General features: G+C 37.4%; 1 protein-coding gene and 1 pseudogene across 8 annotated transcripts in view; both read right to left on the reverse strand.

Moving 5' to 3' along the window:
• POLQ (DNA polymerase theta) overlaps positions 1-23,319 on the reverse strand; it is a 98,767-nt gene that overhangs the window by 43,582 nt on the left and 31,866 nt on the right. For all 8 annotated transcript variants that reach the window (XR_011503174.1, XR_011503173.1, XR_011503172.1 and 5 more), the window contains 4 exons: positions 22,097-22,340; positions 10,494-13,606; positions 8,378-8,521; positions 7,191-7,387 (listed from right to left, as the gene is read on the reverse strand). Coding sequence is in view for 5 of the 8 variants with exons in the window: in XM_070508940.1 (XP_070365041.1) it covers positions 7,191-7,387; positions 8,378-8,521; positions 10,494-13,606; positions 22,097-22,340 (3,698 nt within the window). In the remaining 3 variants the exon portion in view is untranslated. The remainder of the gene's footprint in view (positions 1-7,190; positions 7,388-8,377; positions 8,522-10,493; positions 13,607-22,096; positions 22,341-23,319) is intronic.
• Positions 9,703-10,347, reverse strand: LOC139045231 (ATP synthase F(0) complex subunit C1, mitochondrial pseudogene; annotated as a pseudogene).

The raw sequence follows: 23,319 nt of genomic DNA on the forward strand, positions 1-23,319 counted from the left end.
TAAGCAAATGTTTCCCTGAGTTCTATGAGTCGTTCTAGCTAATTAATCAAATCCAAAGGGGGAGGAGCTCATGGGAACATCTGATTTACAGCCAGTCGCTCTGAAGTACAGGTAACAACCTGGACTTGCAACTGGTTTCTGAAGCCCAAGGAGGGAGTGCTTGGACCTCCAGTCTATTGCTCGTTGGTCAGAAGTACTTGGGCTAGTGATTGGCCTTGAAGTAGAGGACAGTCTTATGGGACTGAGCCCTTAACCTGTGAGATCTGATGCTATCGCTAGGTAGACAGTATCAGAATTGAGTTGAATTGTAGGACATCCAGCTGGTGTCCCTAGCTCGGGTGGTGGTGTCGGGGGAAAACTTCCCAAACATATGTTGAAATTTGTCTCAGAGCCATTTTAGTTGGCGTCAGAGAAACGGGATTGGCTAGAAGGGCTCTGGCTTACAGACACAGCAGTTTTCGAATAGAAAGGATAAAAGGGCGGGGATGATAATCCTTTGATCCCTGGATGGCTACCTAGTCACCCATGGTATGAAAGTGCAGCTGCATTGCAATCAGTTACTGAAAGTAAAAGCTACCAATGGAATTTAGAAATGGTAGCAGATCTGACTCCCAAGGAGTTGGTTCATTGGATATATAAGGAAATACAAAATAATAACCACGCTAAACATGAAATCTCTTGGTTATTATTATGTGTAATGGCTAAATCGAAAGTAAAATAAAGTGCTGGGTCAGACCTTGATGCTAAACCAAGCTCAGATTTGGGTCAGGCTAAGCCTTAGCCACAAGCCTCAATGCTGCCTAGAAAGGGAAAAGTTACGCAGAGGCAACAGGGAGTACCTCTAAGACCTCTGGTCACAAGAAGGTAATCAATGTAAGGGGAGGGCAAAACCAAGAAACTATTGAAACCGGGGGGATAGTGTGAAGGAGCTGTTTCATTTTGTGGATGTCTATCATCAGCTTCCTGAGGAACCTTCACTAAAGTGGACTATGAGAAGAATTTAGAAGTGTCTCTGCTTTGAATGCTGCAGATTGGAAGAGCATGGTTGGGTTGATGCAGGACCCGCAGCTTACTATGGAACAATCACAGATGATTATATGTGATCCAGACACACAGGAGGTTATTCCCCAAGGAACTGCCAGCCTGGTGCATGGGATAAAAGCTACTGTGAGGTCTGTACCCTGAGAAGGGGGACTGTCTGTCTCCCCCTATACATGCCACATGGAACACCCCAGATAAAGTAGCTGATATGCTTCATATGCAAGCCATGTGGGACTGACTTTATGATGACCAGCATATTAACTGCTGAATATGCCCACTAGCCAGGTCATGGCAAATGCTGTGGTTAGGGGGCCCCTTTCACATGGGCATACCATAAAACCTTATTGTTGCAAAATCTAGGACAGTTTGGGAAGCCTTATCAAATCTGTTGTCTCAGCTTCCCCCCATAGGTCTTATAGATGCTAATAAACACTTAAGGTTAATTAACAAGAGAATGGGAAGAGGCAGAGGGAGAGTCAAGAGACTTCCCAACAAGGTGGAAATTTTTTAAATGTTATTAAGAAATAAGGTGAATAAAGCAAATATTGATAGGAGTGAAAGAAAGAGGAAACAAGAAGGGGATAGTCATAGGACTCATCCCAGCAAGGCAGAAATCTCTAGATGGTTATTCAGAAATGGGAAATAAAACAGGCATTGATGGGGTTAGAACAAAGGTTTAATACAACACTACCACAGGTTAGGCAGGCCAAGGCGACGCCCTGCTGGTCCCCCAGCATTAAAGGGCCCCAAATAAGTCTGCTGTATTTATCCCAATTTGAAGAAATTTAAAAAGGATGAAGGCAAATATTACGATAAACCTGACCAACAATCACTTGGGGCAGTGGTTAGGCAGATTAATCAAGTTAAAGATAGATAAAAAGGCCAGTATCCCTCCTTCAACCCCTCACTGGAGACCCCAAACCCCTTTGCACAAGAATGGGTAAAATGCTCAGGGGGTGGGGAAGAGAATTTTGCAGGACTCTCTGATAAGGGAGTCTCAAGGACTGTGGTACCAAAACCCACTGGTGAGGCCCTCACTCAGCCTACAATTCAATCAAGAGAATGTAAAAATATAATGGTTGATAGGATTGTGTAAGTTGGAACATTTAAGCAGGTAGTATATAAAGAAGTTGCGTCTCCTTTACCTGAATCTTTTATGGGAATGAGTATTATGTCTGGCCGGGGAACACTTCTCCCATCAGGTTTTGTAAAACCAAAACCTCTTGATGAAGTCCTAACGGAGGCTTCAGTTAGGAATGTAAGGGTTGAGGTAAAAGTCTGTAGAAATGGTACGCTTGAACAGCTTTATGTGAAGTGGTTGAGTCTTGATTGTATTTTGGAAATGGACATTATGTCTGTCTGACTGGGAAACATTTCCCCTTCCTAGTATTGTAAAACAGAAGGCATGTAAATTGCCCTTCAAGCAATGTTAATTGGACATGATAAATGGGAGTGAGTAAGATTACCCAAGCCCATACAGTGTAGAATAGAAGCTGGAGTGCTGGTAGGGACAAATTCTCTGCGCAATAACTCTATATGGAGCATATACTGGGGCTTATGGCAAGAGCCTGAGTGCCTCCCACTGACAACTACTGGGACTTTAAACAAGAGAATTTCCACTTGAGGGGCATTTACTACCTTGTTATCTGACATTATTAACTGAAGCTACTCCTATGACTGAAAGACATAACATGATCTTGAAACCTGAAATACCCACAAAGTCTTGGGTGATGTCCAAGAAATGCTCTAATGGAGATGGCAGTGGACCAAACAGTTCCCTAATAAAATGGAAATGATTTATACAGGATCTTACTGTCTGGAATGCAAAGAGGAGATACTCATGAACAGGGAACCTCTTTTCCCCTAGATCTGACTCTGGCATTGTGTGAGTTGCTGCTGGATTCTATTGTCACTTGGACAGTACCCTATAAACAGTTCTCAACTGACCCACAAAGAGCTGCCTGGTTTGTGGATGACAGTTCCAAGGCGATCAGACAACATCCTGTTTGGAAGGCTACCACTCTGATCAAAGAAGGTAAAAACAGATCACCCAACAGATGAATTGCATACTATTTTTCTAGCAGTGATGAAAGAATTGAACAGCTGGGAAAAGGCCCTATGTTTGGGTTTTTACTGACTCATGGGTGAGAGCACATTGCCTGTCATGTGGTTAGTAAGAAAGGCAATGGAAACCTGGCTTACAGAAAGGATGCCCTTAAGTGGCAGGGTCCTATGGAAATTTGAGGGGGTGCATTAACATAGGGCATGTCAATGCCCATCACAAAAACGCCCTTCTAGGTTTGGAAGGTGACTGGAATCGACAAGCAGATATCCCCATGTGCTCCCTTGAGATGGCCACCTGGGTCCATGAAATGAGTGGACATGGGGGCCCTGCAGGAATGCAAAGATGGGCAATCTAGACATATTCCTCTTGTATCCTCTGAGACACAGAATGCCAGTAAGACCTGTTCTGCCTGCGATAAGAGAGACAGAGACTGCTGACGGCTATGTGGCAGATTTCCTGGTGAGAAGGCCCTGAAACATAGCTGGCAAGTGAGAATGGTGCTAGTAGCCCTGGGATGGCTACAAATGGAGCTACAAATGGGTCCTGGCGGACTAGATGCTCACTCTGGACGGTGCTTTGCTTACCCCGTGTTAGAAGCAAATGCTCAGAGTGATATAAAAGAACTGGAATAGAAGTTATTGCACCAGTTTGGACAGCTGACCGTCATTTCTTCAGACCACAGAACACACTTTACAGCCCATAATGTCCAACAATGGGCAGACAGATATCATTCTCAGAGTAGTAGTTTGTTAGAGAATTGGAATGGGCAATTAAAACATTGGTTGTCTAAAATGAGGGGAGATAAAGGCATGAAGGGCTGGCTTACACGCCTTCACAAGTATGTGCGCACACTCAACATGAACATGAGTGGAGCTAAAGAAGTATTCCACCAGATAGATTTCTCTGTTTTTCTGGTGGATCTCGGGAAGAAGGGGTGGAGAAGGTGCTGGTATACTTTCTTCCCCACATCACCTCAACTTTTCTTTTTCCCTACCTGATGCGAGGACCAGAGTTATAACTTATAAGGGCTAGAAGCAGGGATGGTTCCTAAGCAAGAAACTGTAACTGTGTTTTTAACCTTTATGTTACAATTCCTAAGGGCCTGATGAGGCAGGATGTGCCTTCACCTCATATGGCAAAATTGGGGCTAACACTGAATGCATCTATTGCCTGGTGGTCAGATAGCCCACTAACTCTGCACCTATGTAACCTTATCTTACCTGAATGGGAGTAGACTGAGGGAGAGGCACTTGATAGACTAGCACTGTTGCCTGCAATTTAGACCAGCACAGTAGCCGAACCTAATATCCCTTCCATGGAGAGAAGGAAAAATAGCTATAGGTGAAGGAATGAATAGATGAGTTACGTAATGAGGGATATCCAATATTACATTAACACTTCGAAAGAGACTCAAAGCAAAATATGATATTGTATTATAGCTTGATTATGCCAGATGCTCAAAAGAGTGAAGCCATGTATTACTGACACCACTCCTGCTTTTGGAACCTGACAAAATCAAACAGAAGCCTGCAACCTGGGAGACACTGTCATACATTAATAATGGTGGCCTGGACAGTTATTAGTGACTGAATGAGATTCTACTATTGTGCCAGCATCCTTTGACTTTCATAATTGTTTTGCTATAACAATCGTATTACGACAACCATGTCTGAAGACTGGGGATGGACTGATATTATGAATTATAATAAGAAATATACATTTGGTCTTCATCCCCTTGTCTAGCACAGAACTTCTAAAACCCTTGGAATTTCCTAACGGGTGAGAGTTAAAAGTGTCTTTTGTTATGTTAATGAGATGACTTTTGAAATGGTCGTAGGTAACAGAAGGATGGTGGGGGGGGTGCAGTGTGGAACAACCCTGTGTCTGGAGAGTTGGAACTTTCAGTCCCACCCCTTGAACTCCTGGGATGGGGGAGGGGCTGGAAGTTGAATTGATCACCAATGGCCAATGATTTAATATCAATCATGCCTATGTAATGAAGCCTCCATAAAAACCCAAAAGGACAGGGATCAGAGAGCTTCCCGGGTTAGTGAACATGTGGAGATGTGGGGAGAATAGCATGCTCAGAGAGGGCACAGAAGCTTCATGCCCCTTCCCACATATCTTGCCCTATTTATCTCTTCATCTGGCTGTTGATTCATATCCTTCAATATCCTTTGTAATAAACCGGCAATCTAGTGAGTATACTGGTTTCCTGAGTTCTGTGAACCACTCTAGCAAATTAACTGAGCCCAAGGACGGGGTCATGGAACCTCTGATTTATAGCTGGTTGGTCAGAAGTACAGGTAATAGCCTGGGCTTGCAACTGGTGTCTCAGGAGAAGTCTTCTAGGACGGAACTGTTAACCTGTGGGATCTGACACTATCTCCAGGTGGACAGTGTCAGAATTGAGTTGAATTGTAGGACACCCAGTCTGGTACCTGGGGAATTGCTGGGGGTGTGGGGAAAAGCCTCCTCTACCAACATTAGAAATTGGTGATCTCGGGGCTGGCCCCGTGGCCGAGTGGTTAAGTTCGCACGCTGCACTGCAGGCGGCCCAGTGTTTCGCTGGTACGAATCCTGGGTGCAGACATGGCACCACTCATCAAACCACGCTGAGGCAGCATCCCACATGCCACAGCTAGAAGGACTCGCAACAAAGAATATACAATTATGTACTGGGGGGCTCTGGGGAGAAAAAAGGAAAAAAGAAAATCTTTTAAAAAAAAAAAAAAAGAAAAGAAATTGGTGATCAGAACCCTTCTAGGCGGTATTGTAAAAGACAGTCTGATGTAAAAGTTAGCAAATGTTTCTTATAAAAGTGAGATTTTGTAAATTAATCGTTCATCTTCTTACATCAAAAGTGTTGTGATTAACAAAGTCAATTATGGAATATTTCAAGTAGTTTATGTAAAAGGTGCTATATAAATCTGAGATGCTATGGTAGTTTTATTGAGAAGCTCATATTATCCATATTCTCATTTTGGACTCTGGAGCATCAAAATTAAGTGACAACCTTTTATACCCAGTAAAAGTCAGTTTAGAAACTACATGGAATTTATCACATGTAAACCAAGCCTGGCTTGAAGTGTAGAAAAGGATAATATCTTTAGTTTATCTGACACTATCTTTGAAAATCTTTGCCAAAAAAGCTAAAGAAACTAAGAGACTGGGGCCAGGCTGGTGGTGTAGTGGTTAAGCTCGCACACTCCACTTCAAGCCCCTGGAGTTCACAGGTTCGGATCCTGGGTGTGGACCTAGCACTGGGCGGCATCCCACATAAAACAGAGGAAGATTGGCACAGATGTTAGCTCAGGCCAATCTTTCTCACAAAAAAAAAGAAAAGAAAAAAGAAACTAAGAACCTAAAAATTATCCTATTATTAATAATTATATTGATAATAATAACCAAGTAGTATTACAGTTCAACTCAAAATTAATATTTCACATGCCTCATGTATCCAGTGTCAATAGGGGGAAAAATGGCTCCCTTTGAGGACTAAAGTATTATAAATAAATGTCTTCTGAAAACGCATTATACTATTAATGTATACTACAATAACGTAAGTTATCTTTTCCTTAATACTTAGAGTCATCATTATGAAGAGTGTATCACACTTTACCATTGTATAGGAAAGTTCTCAGGGGCTAGAAAGGTGATTTGTTCTCATGCTAAATGGCCCCTAACTATTCTTATATCTACACACTTCTATTTCCTGCCTCTATCCTCGTGGATATTTGAAACATCCTGCTATCAAATATCTAAATCTAACAATTCTCATTTCTAATTTACTGTAAGACAGAAAACTTGGAACTTATGACAAAAATAAAATTTTTAAATCTCTGAGAAAAGATACGAACTTCAGTGTTTAGAATTTGTGACATCTCTGTTTTTATCTGCACAAAGAGATTTGGTGTATAATATTCTGTTCTGGATGAATGAGATTACTGGATAAAGCAGTGACTACTCCAAAAAACTTAAGTTGCATTGTTGGAGCTAAACAAATACCAAGTCATTTAAGAATTAGTTCTAAACATTAAAAAATAATTTTTTAAGTATGCAAAAATTAAATAAGACATGAAACCTTAGGATCTTCATAACTTTGTTCCAGGGAGATACCACAAGACAGAAGAAGAATTTTATAACTCTGGATGAAGTCATAGACAATAACAGAACGTTCTTTATCAGATTCCTTTTGAAAGCAAGATCGAAGGTGCCACATTCTGTCTTTCATAGTCAGCCTTGGATCCAGAGAAGGTGGGACCAAACTGGCACTAATTTCTTTAAAAAAAAAAAAAAAGTTTTAAGGCAAAAATTATATTCATTCACTTGAAGCAGCAATCTTTAGTGCAAAGACTGAAAAAGACTCAGAAGCCTAAGGGTCTAGTTCTGTGTAACCAATAACTCAGCATGACCTTATCCAGGTCACGTCATCCATGCAGATGATGTGCCTCATAATCTAAAAATGATGTTTGGGCTAGGTGATTTATAATACTCTACTTAATTAGGTAACAGAAAATTCTACATATCAAGATTTCTAAAACTAAATTTACATTTCTCAAAATGAGGTATTAAAGACAGAAAAGTTATTTTAAAATGAATTTTAAGGGGATATTTAGTATGAACATATAATGTTACATACTAAAAAAAAAAAAGAAGAAGTTCAACTAACTACGCACCCTAACATATGTTCCTGCAAAACAACTGAAAATATTTCATACTTATTCAGGAACAGACATTATATGGTACCCTTTAAAACGTTTCCTTATTCATTTTGCTCCTGTCTAAAATTAATCAATCTGCTAAGTATCCAACAACCATGATCAGATCACAGTGTATTTCCAGATCATATCCTTTCAATTCCGAAAACTCTTCCAAAGGCTAGTTGATTCAACTACTGTGGATAGTCTCACACTCTAGATGAGTTCCAGACCCAGTCAATAAGAGGAAAAAAGTCTGAAAAGAAACTGCTATGATCCAGTCTTCAAAAGCAAACCCTCAAGGTGGCCAGGGATAGGCTACCACCAAAAAGAAAAGAAAGTATTAGTAGTCCCATGGGACAAGCAGAGGGGCGTAATGGCAGTGTCTCAGCATTCATTCTAGTTAACATATGAAATGATGCCACATTAGCCCCCATCCAAAAAAAAAATTTTTTTAATCCTAAAAATAAATTCTACATAAATAGAAAATTATTCTCGACAAACAAGTCACTATCCTAACAGAGGTTACATGAAAATTATATGATGACTTGGTCAGATAGTCATTACTTACCAGAATGCTTTTGTTCTTTCTGCAATGAGAAGTAATAGGCATCTCTTCCACCCCAGCATACTGCCAGTCCAACCACCAAGACGTCATCACAACCTTTAACAGGAAATCCATCCTCTCTAATAGGGGGGTCCTGAGGTGAGCTAACTAAGTAAATCAAAAGAGAAATAATTAAAAACCTCTAAAAATAAAGCCATTAAACTGAATGTTAAAACAATGATAATAATAAAAAACTATTTGATAGGGAAAAAATTTCCAGATCCCTAATATATGCATTCTTTGGATAATCATTTTTAGGTGTATGTAAGATCTTTCTAGGATTCTTATCAATTAAGATAACTGTCACTATAAAAGAATCTACCAAAGATTTCTTAAAATACATCTATAACTAAAATGGGTATTAACTAAATTTTTTAAAAGCTGCATTTTGAATTTCTATAACTCACAGAAATAAAGACCACTTGCACGCTACAACAATTTTGTAGTGAACTCAGCAATTCTTAACTCTAAGAAACTCCAGAAAAATCAACAGTCTTACTTCCTAGGGAAGAATTAGGTATGATTTTGTAATTGGAGTCAATATTTTTTCTAAAATAATGCATCTCCAATTTTACAAATATATAGGTCAAGGACCAATCTACCTTATTTGTAATTATATCCCTAATATCTGGATAATAACTTGCTCATATTTGTTAAATTTAAGTGAATGTTTTTATCCCTTTAACCCCTAGCACAGAAAATGTGCTCAATTTTGTTTGTTGAACGAAAAACAGAAAATACGAGTCAACAATGAAAGTACATAAAATTGTCATTAACATACGTGCTCCATGAATTTAAGATCAAATGAATACTCAAACCTTTGTGAACAAATTCATTCATATAGAGAATTAAGAAATCTGATCAAATCCCTGATTTCCACAACAGGTTGTCAAACTGACTGTAGCTATTACCCATGATACAGAATCCTCACTGTCACTGACATGACATTAGGATCAACATTTCAGTATAGAATTCATGACTATCAGTGGAGAGACAAGTTCTACTTAAGTATTGGCAAATGTAGCTAATGTACACCGTGAAAATTATAGTGCCTATTTCCTGTGTACTTTTGTGATTATATAAGTGAATAAGGATCTTACTGTTTAATAGAAAATAATACATGAGCAATGATGATTAATAAAAACCATCATGTTATACCATTAAGATAACACAAAAACAGTGATCCATATTCAAAACATATACCTTAATTTTTACAAATTTATATTCTATTTATATACTTACATATTATATAATAATATATATAGTTATTACATATACACATGAATTTTTCTTTTTAGAGAAACACTGTGTTTAATGGTAAAGCTTAATACAATCTAGCACCAGGCAACGCCTGGAGTTGAAACAGCAGGGATGCCTAGATAACCACAGAGCCTCACAACGTGAAGAGGGTGAAGAATGCAACCATCAAACTGAAGAGCTCCACGGCGTCAGACAGGGCAAAGCACAGAACAGGCATAGAAGAAAGAGATCCTGTTTGAGGGACAGGATCCTGGCATACCCAATGGTCAAGCTATCAAACACTGTTCCAGTGCTGGCCTTTGAACCAGCTACACCAACTGTGGTGACTCCAGCAGCAATAAGCTTAGCCACTGTGTCAATGTCCTAGGAGACAATATTGGTCTGCAACTCCCACTGGACCACCTAAAGCGTGGAGCTGCTGTAGGAAGTCTCTTTAGATGGGATCTCTGGCCTCCTCAGAAGGAGGCAGACACAGGCCTGATCAGACCCAAGTACCGTAGTAGATCAGAGCCAGAGGAATGAGTAGTGCCTTGGTCTGCATTTTTTCAGTCTCCTAGCTTGAGCTCTTGGTCTCAGTGCTCAGCTCTCCCACGCACGTGTCCCTGGGTCACCCATCTCTTTAACCAGAGGGCAACTATTATCAATCTTCTTGGGCCAAACAATAAGGCTATTCTACATATAAACCCATATAGGAGAAACTTATTAAACTTTGAATAAATTTGTTACATTTAATATCCAATAGTGAAAAGTCTCAGTTCCCTATCAGTTCACTATTTTACATACAAATGTGAAAAATTTTTTTAATTAAAAAAATTCTTACCTTGCTTAAACCTACAACCAATAGTAGTACTTTTAGAAGATGTCAGATTACTGATCTTTTCACAAGCCAGTGAGATGGAAAATCGCTTTTTGCACTGCCACTCCTTAATGAACGTTTCGAAGAGAGTTTGGTCACTTGCTACATCAATTATGGCTAAACTTTCTGAATTGCACGAAGCTGGAGTTAACTGTGATCCATCCTGTGATAACCGCAGTGAAACACCTGTGTCTCTAGTAGGACTGTTATCTTTGAAACCATTTCTACTCTCTGGACTTAAATCATGGTTTTTAATATCTGAAGGTAAGTCAAATGAATAACTTTCACCAAGTTGTAAAACACTACTAGTTTTCTGAAGTTTTACAGAAGATGTTCCAAGAATACCTGGAAATGTCAGCTTAGAAGCAGATGTTGGAATAGGTGTAGGAGGAATGAGCCCATTATCATCTACTATACAGCTTTCTTCATAAGGAAAGAGAGATGAGGTTTCATCATGAATGGCATTGTTCTCCAGTGCCTCCATCTTGCTTTTTACTTCATTGGGGAAAAATAAAATTCCCTGTACCTGATTTGGCTCCAAATTTGAAATCACTTCTTGTTTGTCATTTAACTCCGTATTTTTTCCTTTCAAATTAAACAAGTTTGTAGCAGTTGATTTTAGCTTTTCATTTTCTAGAGGACTGGACACCTTATCTAAAATCTTTTGCAGTCCTGGACTTAAATCAAATGATGCCCCTGACCACACAAATGAATTATTTTGCCTTATCCCAGTTAATTTGGATTTTTGAGACCCTTCATCTTTATCTCCTCCAGTTACTTCTCTTTGGGGATAATCATTACCTACAATTGCTGGATCACCTAGTTCTAAAGCTCTAAGAGATACTGCAGTATTATGTTTCTCTTGGACAGGAAATACATCCACATTTTCCAAAGCTTCAACCATCTGAGCAGAATCCATTTCTGAAAATATAATAGACTCATCACTGGAACAAGTCAACTGCTGCTGATTTTCTTGAATCTCGTTCATACTTGATTTTTCAATTGGGCCTCCTGGTTGTAGACACAGAGAATCACTGAAATGGTTTGACATTATTTCAGAAGGAAGGGGTCTTTTCACTTGTACATCAGGTGGTTGTTTTTTCACTAGGTAGTCTTCACTGAAACTGTCAAAGAGTAAACTATCACTCAAATTCAAACTTGTTTCAGGATCTGGCAGACATTCTACTTCTATACCAGTGGGAGTTCTCTTTTGAGGAACCAGAGGTGTAACTGGTTTTACAGCTTCTTGTGTATGATAACCTTCAAGAAAACTATTTAATTGGGAGTCAGTAACAGAAAGTTCATTCCCTTTAAAACAAGGGTCATTTTCCCTCACTAGTACTGGAGAATGAAAAATTGGGCTTTCTGGATTCAGGATGTCAACCCCATGTGAATCAGTCCTTTGTTTCACAGTATCTACAGTCTTAAGTTCCAAATGATCTATATTTATCACTCCTGGAGAATGCTGTTCAGCAGGAGAAGTAATGTGAATCTCATTCTGATAAGAGATCATCGAGCTCTGTTTGTTTAAGCTCTTCTGCATCACTCCTTTTGCCAGGTTGGTGTCTTTTGCCCCTTCTTGTTCGGCATTTTCAGTTGCCATCTGTTGTATTATTTCCTCTGACTGAGTATCCAGGTAGAAACTATCTTCAAAGTCACAGAGAACTAAACCTAAGTCAGAAACATAATTATTTTTAGTTTTGTTTGCTGCATAAGCATGGGTTTTTTCTTGTATTCTAGAGGTATTTAGAAAATCCTCATGTTGGTCTCCTGATTTACCAAATGTTCCAGCTGGTAGATGTACTCCACTGGGTATCTCAGTGCTGCTTATATTGTCTCCTGATACTTGAGTATTACTTGACTTATTTTCCTCAGCGTTAAACTTCATACTTTCACATTTGATGATAACATTTGAGTCTCTATTCACATAACTACGGACTGTCTCACAGGGCATTTGTTTCTCTGTTTTTTTCTGTTTGGCATAAGTGTTTTTCTGTTCATCGGACTGCTTTTCCAGGCACTGGTTAATTGGATGGGTGTCATGGTGTTTCATAGAAACATTCTGGTTTTTTGAATCATTTTGTATCAGCACTTTGTTTATTTTTTCTGACTCAACAACTAATCCTCTTTCGTTTTCATTAACCACACTAGTGGCTTGACAAGTCACTTTTTTACTCTGGGATCCTGTAATAAAATGTTCCACAAGAATATCATTAGTTATTGTTTTGTTTCTTGAACAACCTTGTTCTGTTTGTGATGGGAATAATGCCTTATATTTTCCCTCAGCACAGAAAGACACATTTTTAGCAAATGGACCTGGATTTCTAAATTCCAGATTATTCTCATCTAAGGTTAATGAGTCTTCACAATGAACAGGATTAGACATACTCTGTTCTTGTAAATCAATTCTGTAGAACCCAGTGTCTTTCATAGCATTACTGTCTCTGGATCGTTTTAGATGCTTACTATGTTTCCAAGATCGAAAAGTTGTACTCATCTTTTCTGAACTGAAATTCAAAGCTTCTTTTTTTGTTTTCTCAGATGAGAGAGCCTGAACAACTTTCTTAATGCTTGTTTTTCCCTCATTCAGAGAGGTTCCAAGTTTCTCTTTACTTATATTCAAAAAAGCCTGTTTTCTTGCTCTGGAAATGGAACGTACCTGATGTTGATTCCCATCCTGAAACTTACAATAAAAGGAATTTGTAGGCTCTATACGTTTATCTAAATCTTGTACTGTATTTGCCAATTGCTTACTGGAAGACTCACTAAATGTTGTGTTCTTTTTTTTCTTTGATGTTAATCTTTTACAAGAACTTTTAGCTTGGGGTACAAATTTGTGTTCCTTTACTTCTGACTCACTGCTGGTCAATGAGCGTGTATCAGAATTTAAAAGGGAATATGGATTCCATTGCACTCCCATTTCAACCAAGTCCTGCTGAAGAATCATTTTGGCTTCTTCCACTATAAGGACTGCTGCTTCCCTTTCAGTTAAACCTTTTCTGCCAGTCACCCAAATAGTTCGCATATTCCGACGTTCTTCAACTGCTTCCTCTTCCTCATCCACTGCCTTTCGGGCACTATACAAGAAGATAGGGAAAGAAATAAATTAATGCATTGATTCATTCATTCATACAACAAATATTTAGTAAACATCAATCTGAGCTCTTCTAGGAACTGAAGAAATAGCACTGAACAAGAGGAAAATATATCTACTTGGGGAAATTATAAAACAAACAAATGTTAAAATGCATTCTGTGTCAACTGTGGATAAGAGTTGTGTACAAAAATGAAGCACCAGGAAGAGATGAGTGGTTTTTCAATTTTTAAATAGCATAATTAGGGAAGGCCTCACTAACACAGATTCTTTAAGCAAAAACCTTAAAAAAGTGAGTGTCATAAAACTTTCATTGAAAAAAAATCCTTTATGATACGAACTCTGGACAAGGTATTTGAAGAGACTGGAAAGTGACAAACAGAACCAGAAACTGGAAGGGGGCTGAGACTAGATGAAAGAAATGGCAATGGGTGAATTTTTATACTTTTCACCTGAAGGCACGCCCCAGTCAGTGCCATGAAGAGGAGCTAAAAACTTGGATAAAAACCTGGAATTTATTGATTGGCAGAATTTGAAATAGAACTCAGAGTAACTACAGGAGATACGAAATGAAGGGAAAAATTCCAGAAATGAGAGATATAGAGAAGGAGAACACCAAATTCTTCATATAAATTCTGCCCAAATACCTGGCTAACCTCTAAACCATGCAAGTGTGGGCAGAATCCAAGCAGTTGAAAGTCTAAACAACTGAACAGTGATTTGAGCTACTGAGCACTACAGAAAGACAAAAGTTTAGAGTTTGAATTCAACCAAGCTAACTGACTGATAAAATATGAATGCTCTTCAGGGTAAAAGAATAGATTCCACACCTTAAAAGGTCAAATATATATGTAATTGAAGCACCACAAGAACAGAGACAGGATGAGGCATAAAAATGATGGAAGAAATAATGGTCAAGAGACTTCTGTTTTCAACCAAGATGGAGTAATAGGGACTGATTTAGCCTCTCACCCAAAACAACTAAAAAACCGAGGCTGGGTCGTAAAAGACATTGCAGCTTCCATTTTGCTCTTCCTTGGATCACCCACTCTGGGGGAAGCTAACCATCAGAGCATGAGGACATCAAGCAGCTCTATGGAGAACCTCATGTGGAGAACTGAGCACCAACTTGCCAGCATATGTGTGAGTCATCTTAAAAGCAGAACCAAGTCAACCCTTGAGATGACTACAGTCCCAGCTGACAACTTTACTACAACCTCATGAGAGAACTCAAAGCAGAACCACCAGCAAAGTTGTTCCCAAATTTATGACTCATAGAAACTTTGAGTTAATATATATTTACTGCTGCTTTTAAGCTACTAAGTTTTTAAGTAATTTGTTTCATACAAATAGCTAACTAATATGCCTACTAAAATTATCAAACTTAAAATATATGAAAATGAAATTCAGGGCCTACCTATTTAGAAGAGCAAAAGAATCATAGTCGCATCAGAATTCTCAGAAATAGTGTACAAATAGCATTTTCAAAAAACTCAATATAAGAAGGTGTGGACCAAGGATTTGTATCCAGCCAAGATATTCTCCAAACATTAGGGTTATAGAAAGACATTTTTAAATATGTAAGAACTTGGGGAATTCTATACTATATAAGCCTCCTTGAGGAATCTACTAGAGGAGAGTTTCATCTAATCAGGAGATGTCTAGGAATACTTCAGCAATAAGACTGATGGTAAGAATTTGAATAAATAAAAATGTAGATTGTATTAGTCTTCATCCCTACTCTCCACAAGGGTGGGGAAAAGATGGAAAATTAATGTACAAATGTTATCTGTTGAGACAAAGTAGAAATAATGCACTTTAAAAAGAGGAGGAGAAGGGAGAGTGAAAAAGAAAACTAAAGTAAGCTGCTGTCAATGATTGTCGTTCAGGCAGTAGGTAGGAATTACAGGACACTATTAAAATTTTCAAGAACCAGATTATAAAAAGTACAAAAGTATTCATTAGAACAAAAACATACACCTTTCTAAATTTAAAAAAAACACCAAAGAGTACCCTTAGGTAGAGAAAGAAACATAGCAAACATCACATAATACACATACTCCTAAAATAATTTGAGAGAACTGAAACCAAACACATTAGTCATACTGATAAATGTGAATGGGATTAAGTCATCTATTAAAAGAAAAAGATTTTCAATTTGGTTCAGAAAGCAAAACTCAACATGATACACAAAAAGCATATCTAAAACAAAGTGATTTCAAAAAGCTAAAAATAAAGGCATGGACAACGTTAATACCTATGCAGAGGGAAACAAGAAGAAAGCAGTGAGGGATATTTCACACTAAATGTAACAAGGGTATAATTTAATGCTGAAAACCACAATCACAATAAAGATAAAATTATCAATCAGTCATATTTACAATGAATATTTATACACCAAATAACAAGCGACCACTTTTATGAAGCAAACACTACAAGAGACACAAGGAGACAGAGAAGTGTACTAACAATTAGCAGACTTTAATAAACCACTCTAGTTAAAAGACAGATGAAGTGTTGGCAGGCGGTATAATGAAGAATAAAGAAGAGTTAATGAACATTATAAGGTAGACTTTATGAATATATTTTAAACATTTTACCTTTATAATAGAGAATACATTTAGTTTGTATTGATCATATATTAGGTCACAAAACATCAGTGTGTTCCATAAAGTACAAATGTTAGAAACAACACTCAGATTATAGTGCAATAAAACTAGAAATTATTAACAAAATTAAAAAACCAAAAATCATATCCACCTGGGCAAAGAGGGAATATTAGATAATTTCTAAGAAATAATAACAAAAACCCTACATATCAGAATCTATGGGTAACATAAAGACCACAGGAAAATTCACAGCACTAAACTAAAAACACATAGAATTTTATTTATCAATGAAAATAAAAAAATAAAAATCAACAAATTAAATTCCTAGTTCAACAAAAAAAATGAGAAAAACAACAAAGTAAAACAAACGAAAGTAGTAGGAAGGAAATAAAATTTTAAGAAGGAATTAATGAGGTAAATTATTTTTAAAAAGTAGACCTAAGTAATAAAACAAAATTCTAAAAATTTTTTAATTTACAAAATAGGCAAACCATTAGCTACACTGATCAAGAAAAAAACAGAAAGTAGAAATGTAAAAAATAAACAGTGAGAAGGGAGGAAGAGCCACTGAAATAAAAGAAATATTTAAAACTCCTAAGAGACTCATTTATAGATCTCTATGAAAATATATTTGAAAATCCAGAGGAAATGGATAATCTCCTAGGGGAATACAGATTACCAAAATTGATCCCATTAGAGATAGAAAGCTTAGAGAGACTAATTTTGAAAAAAATAAAATAGACAAAGTGTCCAAGGAACTAATCCCGTAAAAAACACTATCCAAGGTGGCATCACAGAGTAATCATATTAAACCTTCAACCACTCCCAAGGCTCCATAAATTATTGCAAAGCACTGAAAATGAAGAAAAACTTCCTAATTCTTTTTCATGAAGCAAGTCTGATACCAAATACTGACAGCAAAACTTGAATAAAGATAGTGCAAAAAACATACACATGAGAAAACTATAGGCCATCTTTTCTTTTTTTTTATTTTTGGTGAGGAAGATTCACCCTGAGCTAACATCTGTTGGCAATCTCCCTCTTTTTCTGCTTGAGGAAGTTCAGCCCTGAGCTAACATCTGTGCCAATCTTCCTCTATTTTGTATGTGGGATGCCTCCACAGCATGGCTAATGAGTGGAGAAGGTCTGTGCCTGGGATCTGAACCGACAAACTCAGGCCACCAAAGCAGAGCACATGGAACTTTAACCACTCAGCCATGGGGCCAGCCCCTAGACCAATATTATTTATGAATAACAATGCAAAAGTAAACTATATTAAATATTAGCAAACAGAATCCAATGTCATATAAAAAAAATAATATACTATGACCAAGCAAAATTTATTCTGGAAGATAAGATAGATTCAATATTAGGAAATCTATCAATCTAATACACCATGCTAATAGATGTAAGGGTTCAAAAACACCTATGATTATGTCCACAGATGCTGAAAAAGCTTTTGACAAAATTCAATATTCATTCCTGATAAAAATATTCAAGAAAATTGCAATCAATGGACATTTTCTTTAAGTGATAAAATATATATACACTATAGTCCTGAAGCCAGTATCTTCCTTGGGTAACACCAGAGGCATTTCCACTAAGATCACAAACAAAGCAAAAATGCCTACTATCCCAATTACCACTACCTATTAGAGGTACTAGCTAATTGAATTAGACAAGAGAAATCAATTACAAGCTTAAAAATTGTTAAGGAAGAAGTAAAATATCTCTATTTGCAGATGATATGACAATACACCTGGAAAATCCTAGAGAATCAATGATAAAAGTAATTCAAACAATGAAGAATTCAAAAAACATCAAGATAAAAGTATCCAAAAATCAATAGCCTTCATATACTCAAATACTAACCATGAAGAAGATATCAGAGAAAAGAGCCATCTATTAAAATAACAATAAAGATTAAAGAGGAATAAATTTAACAAGAAATGTACAAAACTTATATGAGGAAAACTTTAAAACTCCTGAAAACCTATATGAGGATATCTTTTTAAAACTCCAGAAAATCGCAAAGACTAGATCAAATGCATTATTACCTATCCTTGCATAGGTTGACTCAACATTATGAAGATGTCAGTTCTAACTGAAATTTCAATCCAATCTGAATAAAATATCAATAAGCACTTTAAATTTCATAAAGGCCAATATGCAAGAATAGCCAGGGAAATTTGAAAAACTATGAGAGGTAACTTGCCCTACCAGTTATTAAAACATATATAAAGCCTTTATCATTAAGACCATGGTACTGGTTCATAAACTGACTAAAAGAACACTAAATAGAATAGAAAATGCAGAAATACACCTAATTAAACATGTGGATATTTAGTATATGATGAAGGTGGCATCTCAAATCACTGAGACAAAGATAAACTTTTTTATAAATGGGAGCTATTGGGAAAAAGATAAAATTAGACCCAGACTTCATACGATACAGAAAATTAAATCCTAAATGTATCAGGAACCTAAATGCAAACTCAAAAATACTAGAAGAAAACATGTAAATTCTTTAATCTCAGTGTAGGGAAAAGCTTTCTAACTATGACAATTCAGAAGCAAAAAAAGAAAAGACTGATAAAATATAAATCAACAGAAAAATAATAAAAATTCTGCATGGAAAAACAATGCAACAAGAGTCAACAGACAATTTATAAGTTTTGAGAAAATAGTTGCAATACACATATTAAATAAAAGGCTAAGAACTCTAATCAATTTAAAAAAGAGAAGATTCTTTAATAAAGAAAGGGAAAAGACCAAAACCCAGTAAAACACAAGAAAAAGATATAGCCAGATAATTCACAAAGATATTAAAAAAGTGATCCTGAAACATATGAAAAGATACTCCCTATTATTCACAATCAGAGAAATGCGCATTAAAACCTTACTGAGATACAATTTCTCATCTATCAGACCATTAAAATGAAAACCTCTAACAGCAATTCTGTTGGCAAGGCTGTGGGGTATACAGACTAGTGAGAATGCATCTTGGTACGATCCTTCTGCAGGGCAATTGGGAATCTAATAAAGCTACATATGCACTTACCGTTTGAAATCCCATGTCTAATAATTTACTCTGAAGAAACATCACCAACAACATGAAAATACATATGCACAAGGTAATTCATTACAGCTTGTTGGTAACGGCAAACTGAAACAATCCAAACACTAGCTGAGTTTTCTGGCTCTTATGCACCAAATATTAAAAAGAAAGGGTGGCCAGGTGCTGGATACACCAGTTCCTATTTAGAAAATTAACAGTAATACAATACTATACCGAATCTACACACCTTACTCAAATTTCACCAGTTGTTCCACTCATGTCCTTTTTCTAATCCAATCTAGAATAAAGTGGTGCATTTAGTCGTCTCTTTATCTTCCTTTAATTAGAAATCCTCCTTGGTGTTTGTTTTTCATGATCTTGATATTTTTGAAGAGTACTAGCCAATTATTTTGTAGAATGTCTCCCAATTTAGGTTTGTCTGATGTTTCCTTATGACTAAATACATATTATACATTTTTGATCAGAATACTCCAGGAAGAATGTTGTGTCTTTCTCAGTGTCACATGAGGTAGGCACATGATGTTGATTTGTCCTATTACTGATGTCACTAATTTTGATCAATAAAGTTCTGGACTTTCAAAAGAGGCCTAGTCATGGCAATAACAGCCTTAGCATAACACAGAAGTAATTCCAAAATGTGTTAACAAACACCTTTTTCCCAATTAAAATTTTTTTAAATGTCTACTGCCTTCAGATGACTCCCTAGAAGGGTCAAGTATGATGTCTAGCATGTTATCAGGGAAATACTTCCACACCTGAATTTTTTTACCTCAGGAACTATCAATACATACTTCTGAGCAAGTATGAACATATCCAAAGATTCTGTGAAAACAGAGGCTCCAGAGGAGATAACATCTTTATAAGTAGGTTTCTTGGCTTCTTTTTTTTTTGCTATACTATCTATTTTTCAACTTTTCTGTAGATTTTGTTTTTCAATTGAAATATTTGAGATAATTGTGGATTCGCATGCATTGCAAGAAATAATATGGAGATATCCCATTTACACTTTAACCAGTTTTCCCTAATGGTAACATTAGGCAAAACTATAGTCTAATATAACAACCAAGATATTGATAATGATACAATCCACCAGTCTTATTCCTTATTCAGATTTCCTCACTTTTACTTGCACTCATTTGTGTGCGTGTGTGCAGTTAGTTCTTTGTGTGCACAAATTTAGTGCTTTACAATTTTATTACACGTGTAGGTTTGTGTATCCACCACCACAGTCAACATGCTGAACAGTTCCACTACCACAAGGATCCTTGTTGCCCTTTTGTAACTACATCCACATCCATCCTCCCTCCCCCACCATCCCTAATCCCTGGCAACCATCAATCTTATCACTGAAAAAATTTTATGTAAGTGGAAGCATATGTAATATTTTGAGATTGACTTTTTTCACTCAGCATAATTCCCTGGAGATATATCCAAATTGGTGTGTGTGTCAATAGTTCGTTCTTTTTTATTGTTGAGTAGTATCCCATGATATGTAGGTACTGCACTTTGTTTAACCATTCATCTGTTGATGGACATCTAAACTAATTCCAGTGTTTGGCTATGACAAACAAAGCTGCTATGAACATTCGTGTACAGGTTTGTTTGTGAACATAAGTTTTTATTTCTTTGGGATAAATGCCCAAGAATTAAATTGCTGGGTTGTATGCTTATAAGTAGGTTTTAAAGCATACTCTAGGTAGACTTCGGCTGGAGGCACACCCCAAAGTGACAAAATCGCACACCAGTTGCTCTTCTGGTCTAGGGTCACAGGGGTGGCCCTGCCTCCACAGCTCCACTGGGGCACTGCCCTAGTACGGACTCCGCAGTGGCCTACTACTGTGGCAGTTTTCTGCCTGGGCTGCATGCCTAAAGCTCCAGGTGATTCTATCCTTCAAAATCCAGGTAGAGATGGCCATGCCTCCACAGCTATGCTGGATGTAGCACATGCTGCATCAGGGCCCACTGAAGCCATACCTAGGGTGGCTGCAGAATGCACAGGGCAGAGCCCATGATATGAGTTGGTGCTGGGCAGCAAGGCCCCTCATTTGACTACCCTCCATCTCTTCCCACACATATTACAAGTTTCAGAGCCTGTGTCAGGCCTAAACTGAGTGGGAAGGAAGAAGAACTGAACCGGAAACCAGACTGATTTTTAAATTTAGAACAAAATTTTAATACCTGAAAATAAAACTGTTAGTATCTGAAAGTGCCTAAATAGCTACAGGATCTGGCTGAGATTTCATATAAGAGTCTGTTCAAAGAACAGTGGTTGAAAAAATAATTAAGCTATTCCTTGATTATATGCTGAATCCAGCCCATTCAATGAACTGTTTACACACATACACACACACACACATACACACACACAATAGTCAAGGAATACTCTTCACACAAATTGTTTTGAGGGACTAGTATTCCAAAGAACATTCAAGAGGAGTACATTTTAAAGTGCTCTGGTCTAAAGGAAGTCTAAGATGAGCCCTGGATATACACTGAAAATAAAAATCCATTAAAGCCGAAAGCATTGGTAATTTACCTTCACTCGTCTTTCTAGGAGAGAATTATGATACTGTTAGAAGTGTCTTTTAAGGCATGAAATATTTTTAAAATATACAAAATAGAAAGCAATCCCAAAAGGAGAAAAAGCAGCCACATTTTCTTCTACTTACACCAAGTATGTCATGATATTATCTAAGAGAAAAACATTGTAATACATTATCTATTATTTACAAATTGAGCTTATTTTTCATTTAATAACCCTATGTAGACAGGGGGACTTTGTTACCTTTTAAAAGGCGCAGCATTTTTCAAAACAGTCTCCACCTCAGCAATATTTGCTCTGGCAAGATCTGCCACAGTAAGAAAACCGGAAGCATAGAGGAACCTGGCTCGCTGTGCATTAAGTAGGGACACTCGGATGAGGTCACACAGCTCCCTCTGGATGCCGAATGTAAGACGCTTCTGAAACTGGGAAAGTAGCAGTTCCATGTTGTGCCAGCCCAGGCGGTTGGAAAATACTGTAATCATCCCTAGAATATTCATAGAATATTTACTGAATTAAAAACTCTTTATAGACCAATTCTCTATTTCTTTAGATGCACTTTTGTTTCACTGTTTTTCTATTTCCTGCTGAACTGTAAAAGTTTAACAGTCCCAAGGTGTAAGTGAACAGGAGAGCAGATAAATAAGGGCCCAGCTAATCAACGAATAAATGTGCTAAACACATTAAATATCATCTCATGTATTCTTAGTCACAAACTTGACATTTGAAAAAACTGAGGCAGAGCACATAAACACAAACAAAAAGCCTTCACCCTAGTTCATTCCTCTCTCTCACCCTCCTTTCCTTTCTTTTTTAGGAGAGAACTCTTAAAACAGGTGAGGGACTCTTTCCACCTAGAGGAAAACAAGAGAGCTGATTTAAATATTCAAATGCTGAGAGGATTACAAAAACTGAAGCTCCCATTGATAATTTCTTCAAAGAAAAGTTACCCAGCTCAATAGCTATACCTTTTTTTTTTTTCAAAGCCTGGCCCTGGACTAACATCTGTTGCCAATGTTCTTTTTTTCTTCTTCTTCTTCTTCTCCCCAAAGCCCCCCAGTACATAGTTGTATATTCAAGTTGTAGGTCCTTCTGATTCTGGTATGTGGGACACCATCTCGGCATGGCTTGATGAATGGTGCTAGGTCCAAGCCAGGATCCAAACCAGCAAAACCCTGGGCTGCTTAAGCAGAGCACGCGAACTTAATCACTTGGCCCCGGGGCCAGCCCCTACACCTTCTTGAAGTAAAGAGGCTAAGGCAGTCAAGTGCCAAGTCATTAAGAAAATCATTTCCCTATGAGAATATTAACCCTAGAGGCAATCCGAGATCTTTGATGCCAGTAAGTTAAAGAGTGAGTCTCTCCCTTCTTATCATTCTCTCCCTTCCTCTTTCCCTCAGTACTCCATCATATATGCACACAATTTCACAATGAAACCTCTTACATATATAAATACACACACTCTC

Source organism: Equus asinus, chromosome 5 (genome assembly GCF_041296235.1).
Source record: "Equus asinus isolate D_3611 breed Donkey chromosome 5, EquAss-T2T_v2, whole genome shotgun sequence".
NCBI lineage: Eukaryota > Metazoa > Chordata > Mammalia > Perissodactyla > Equidae > Equus > Equus asinus.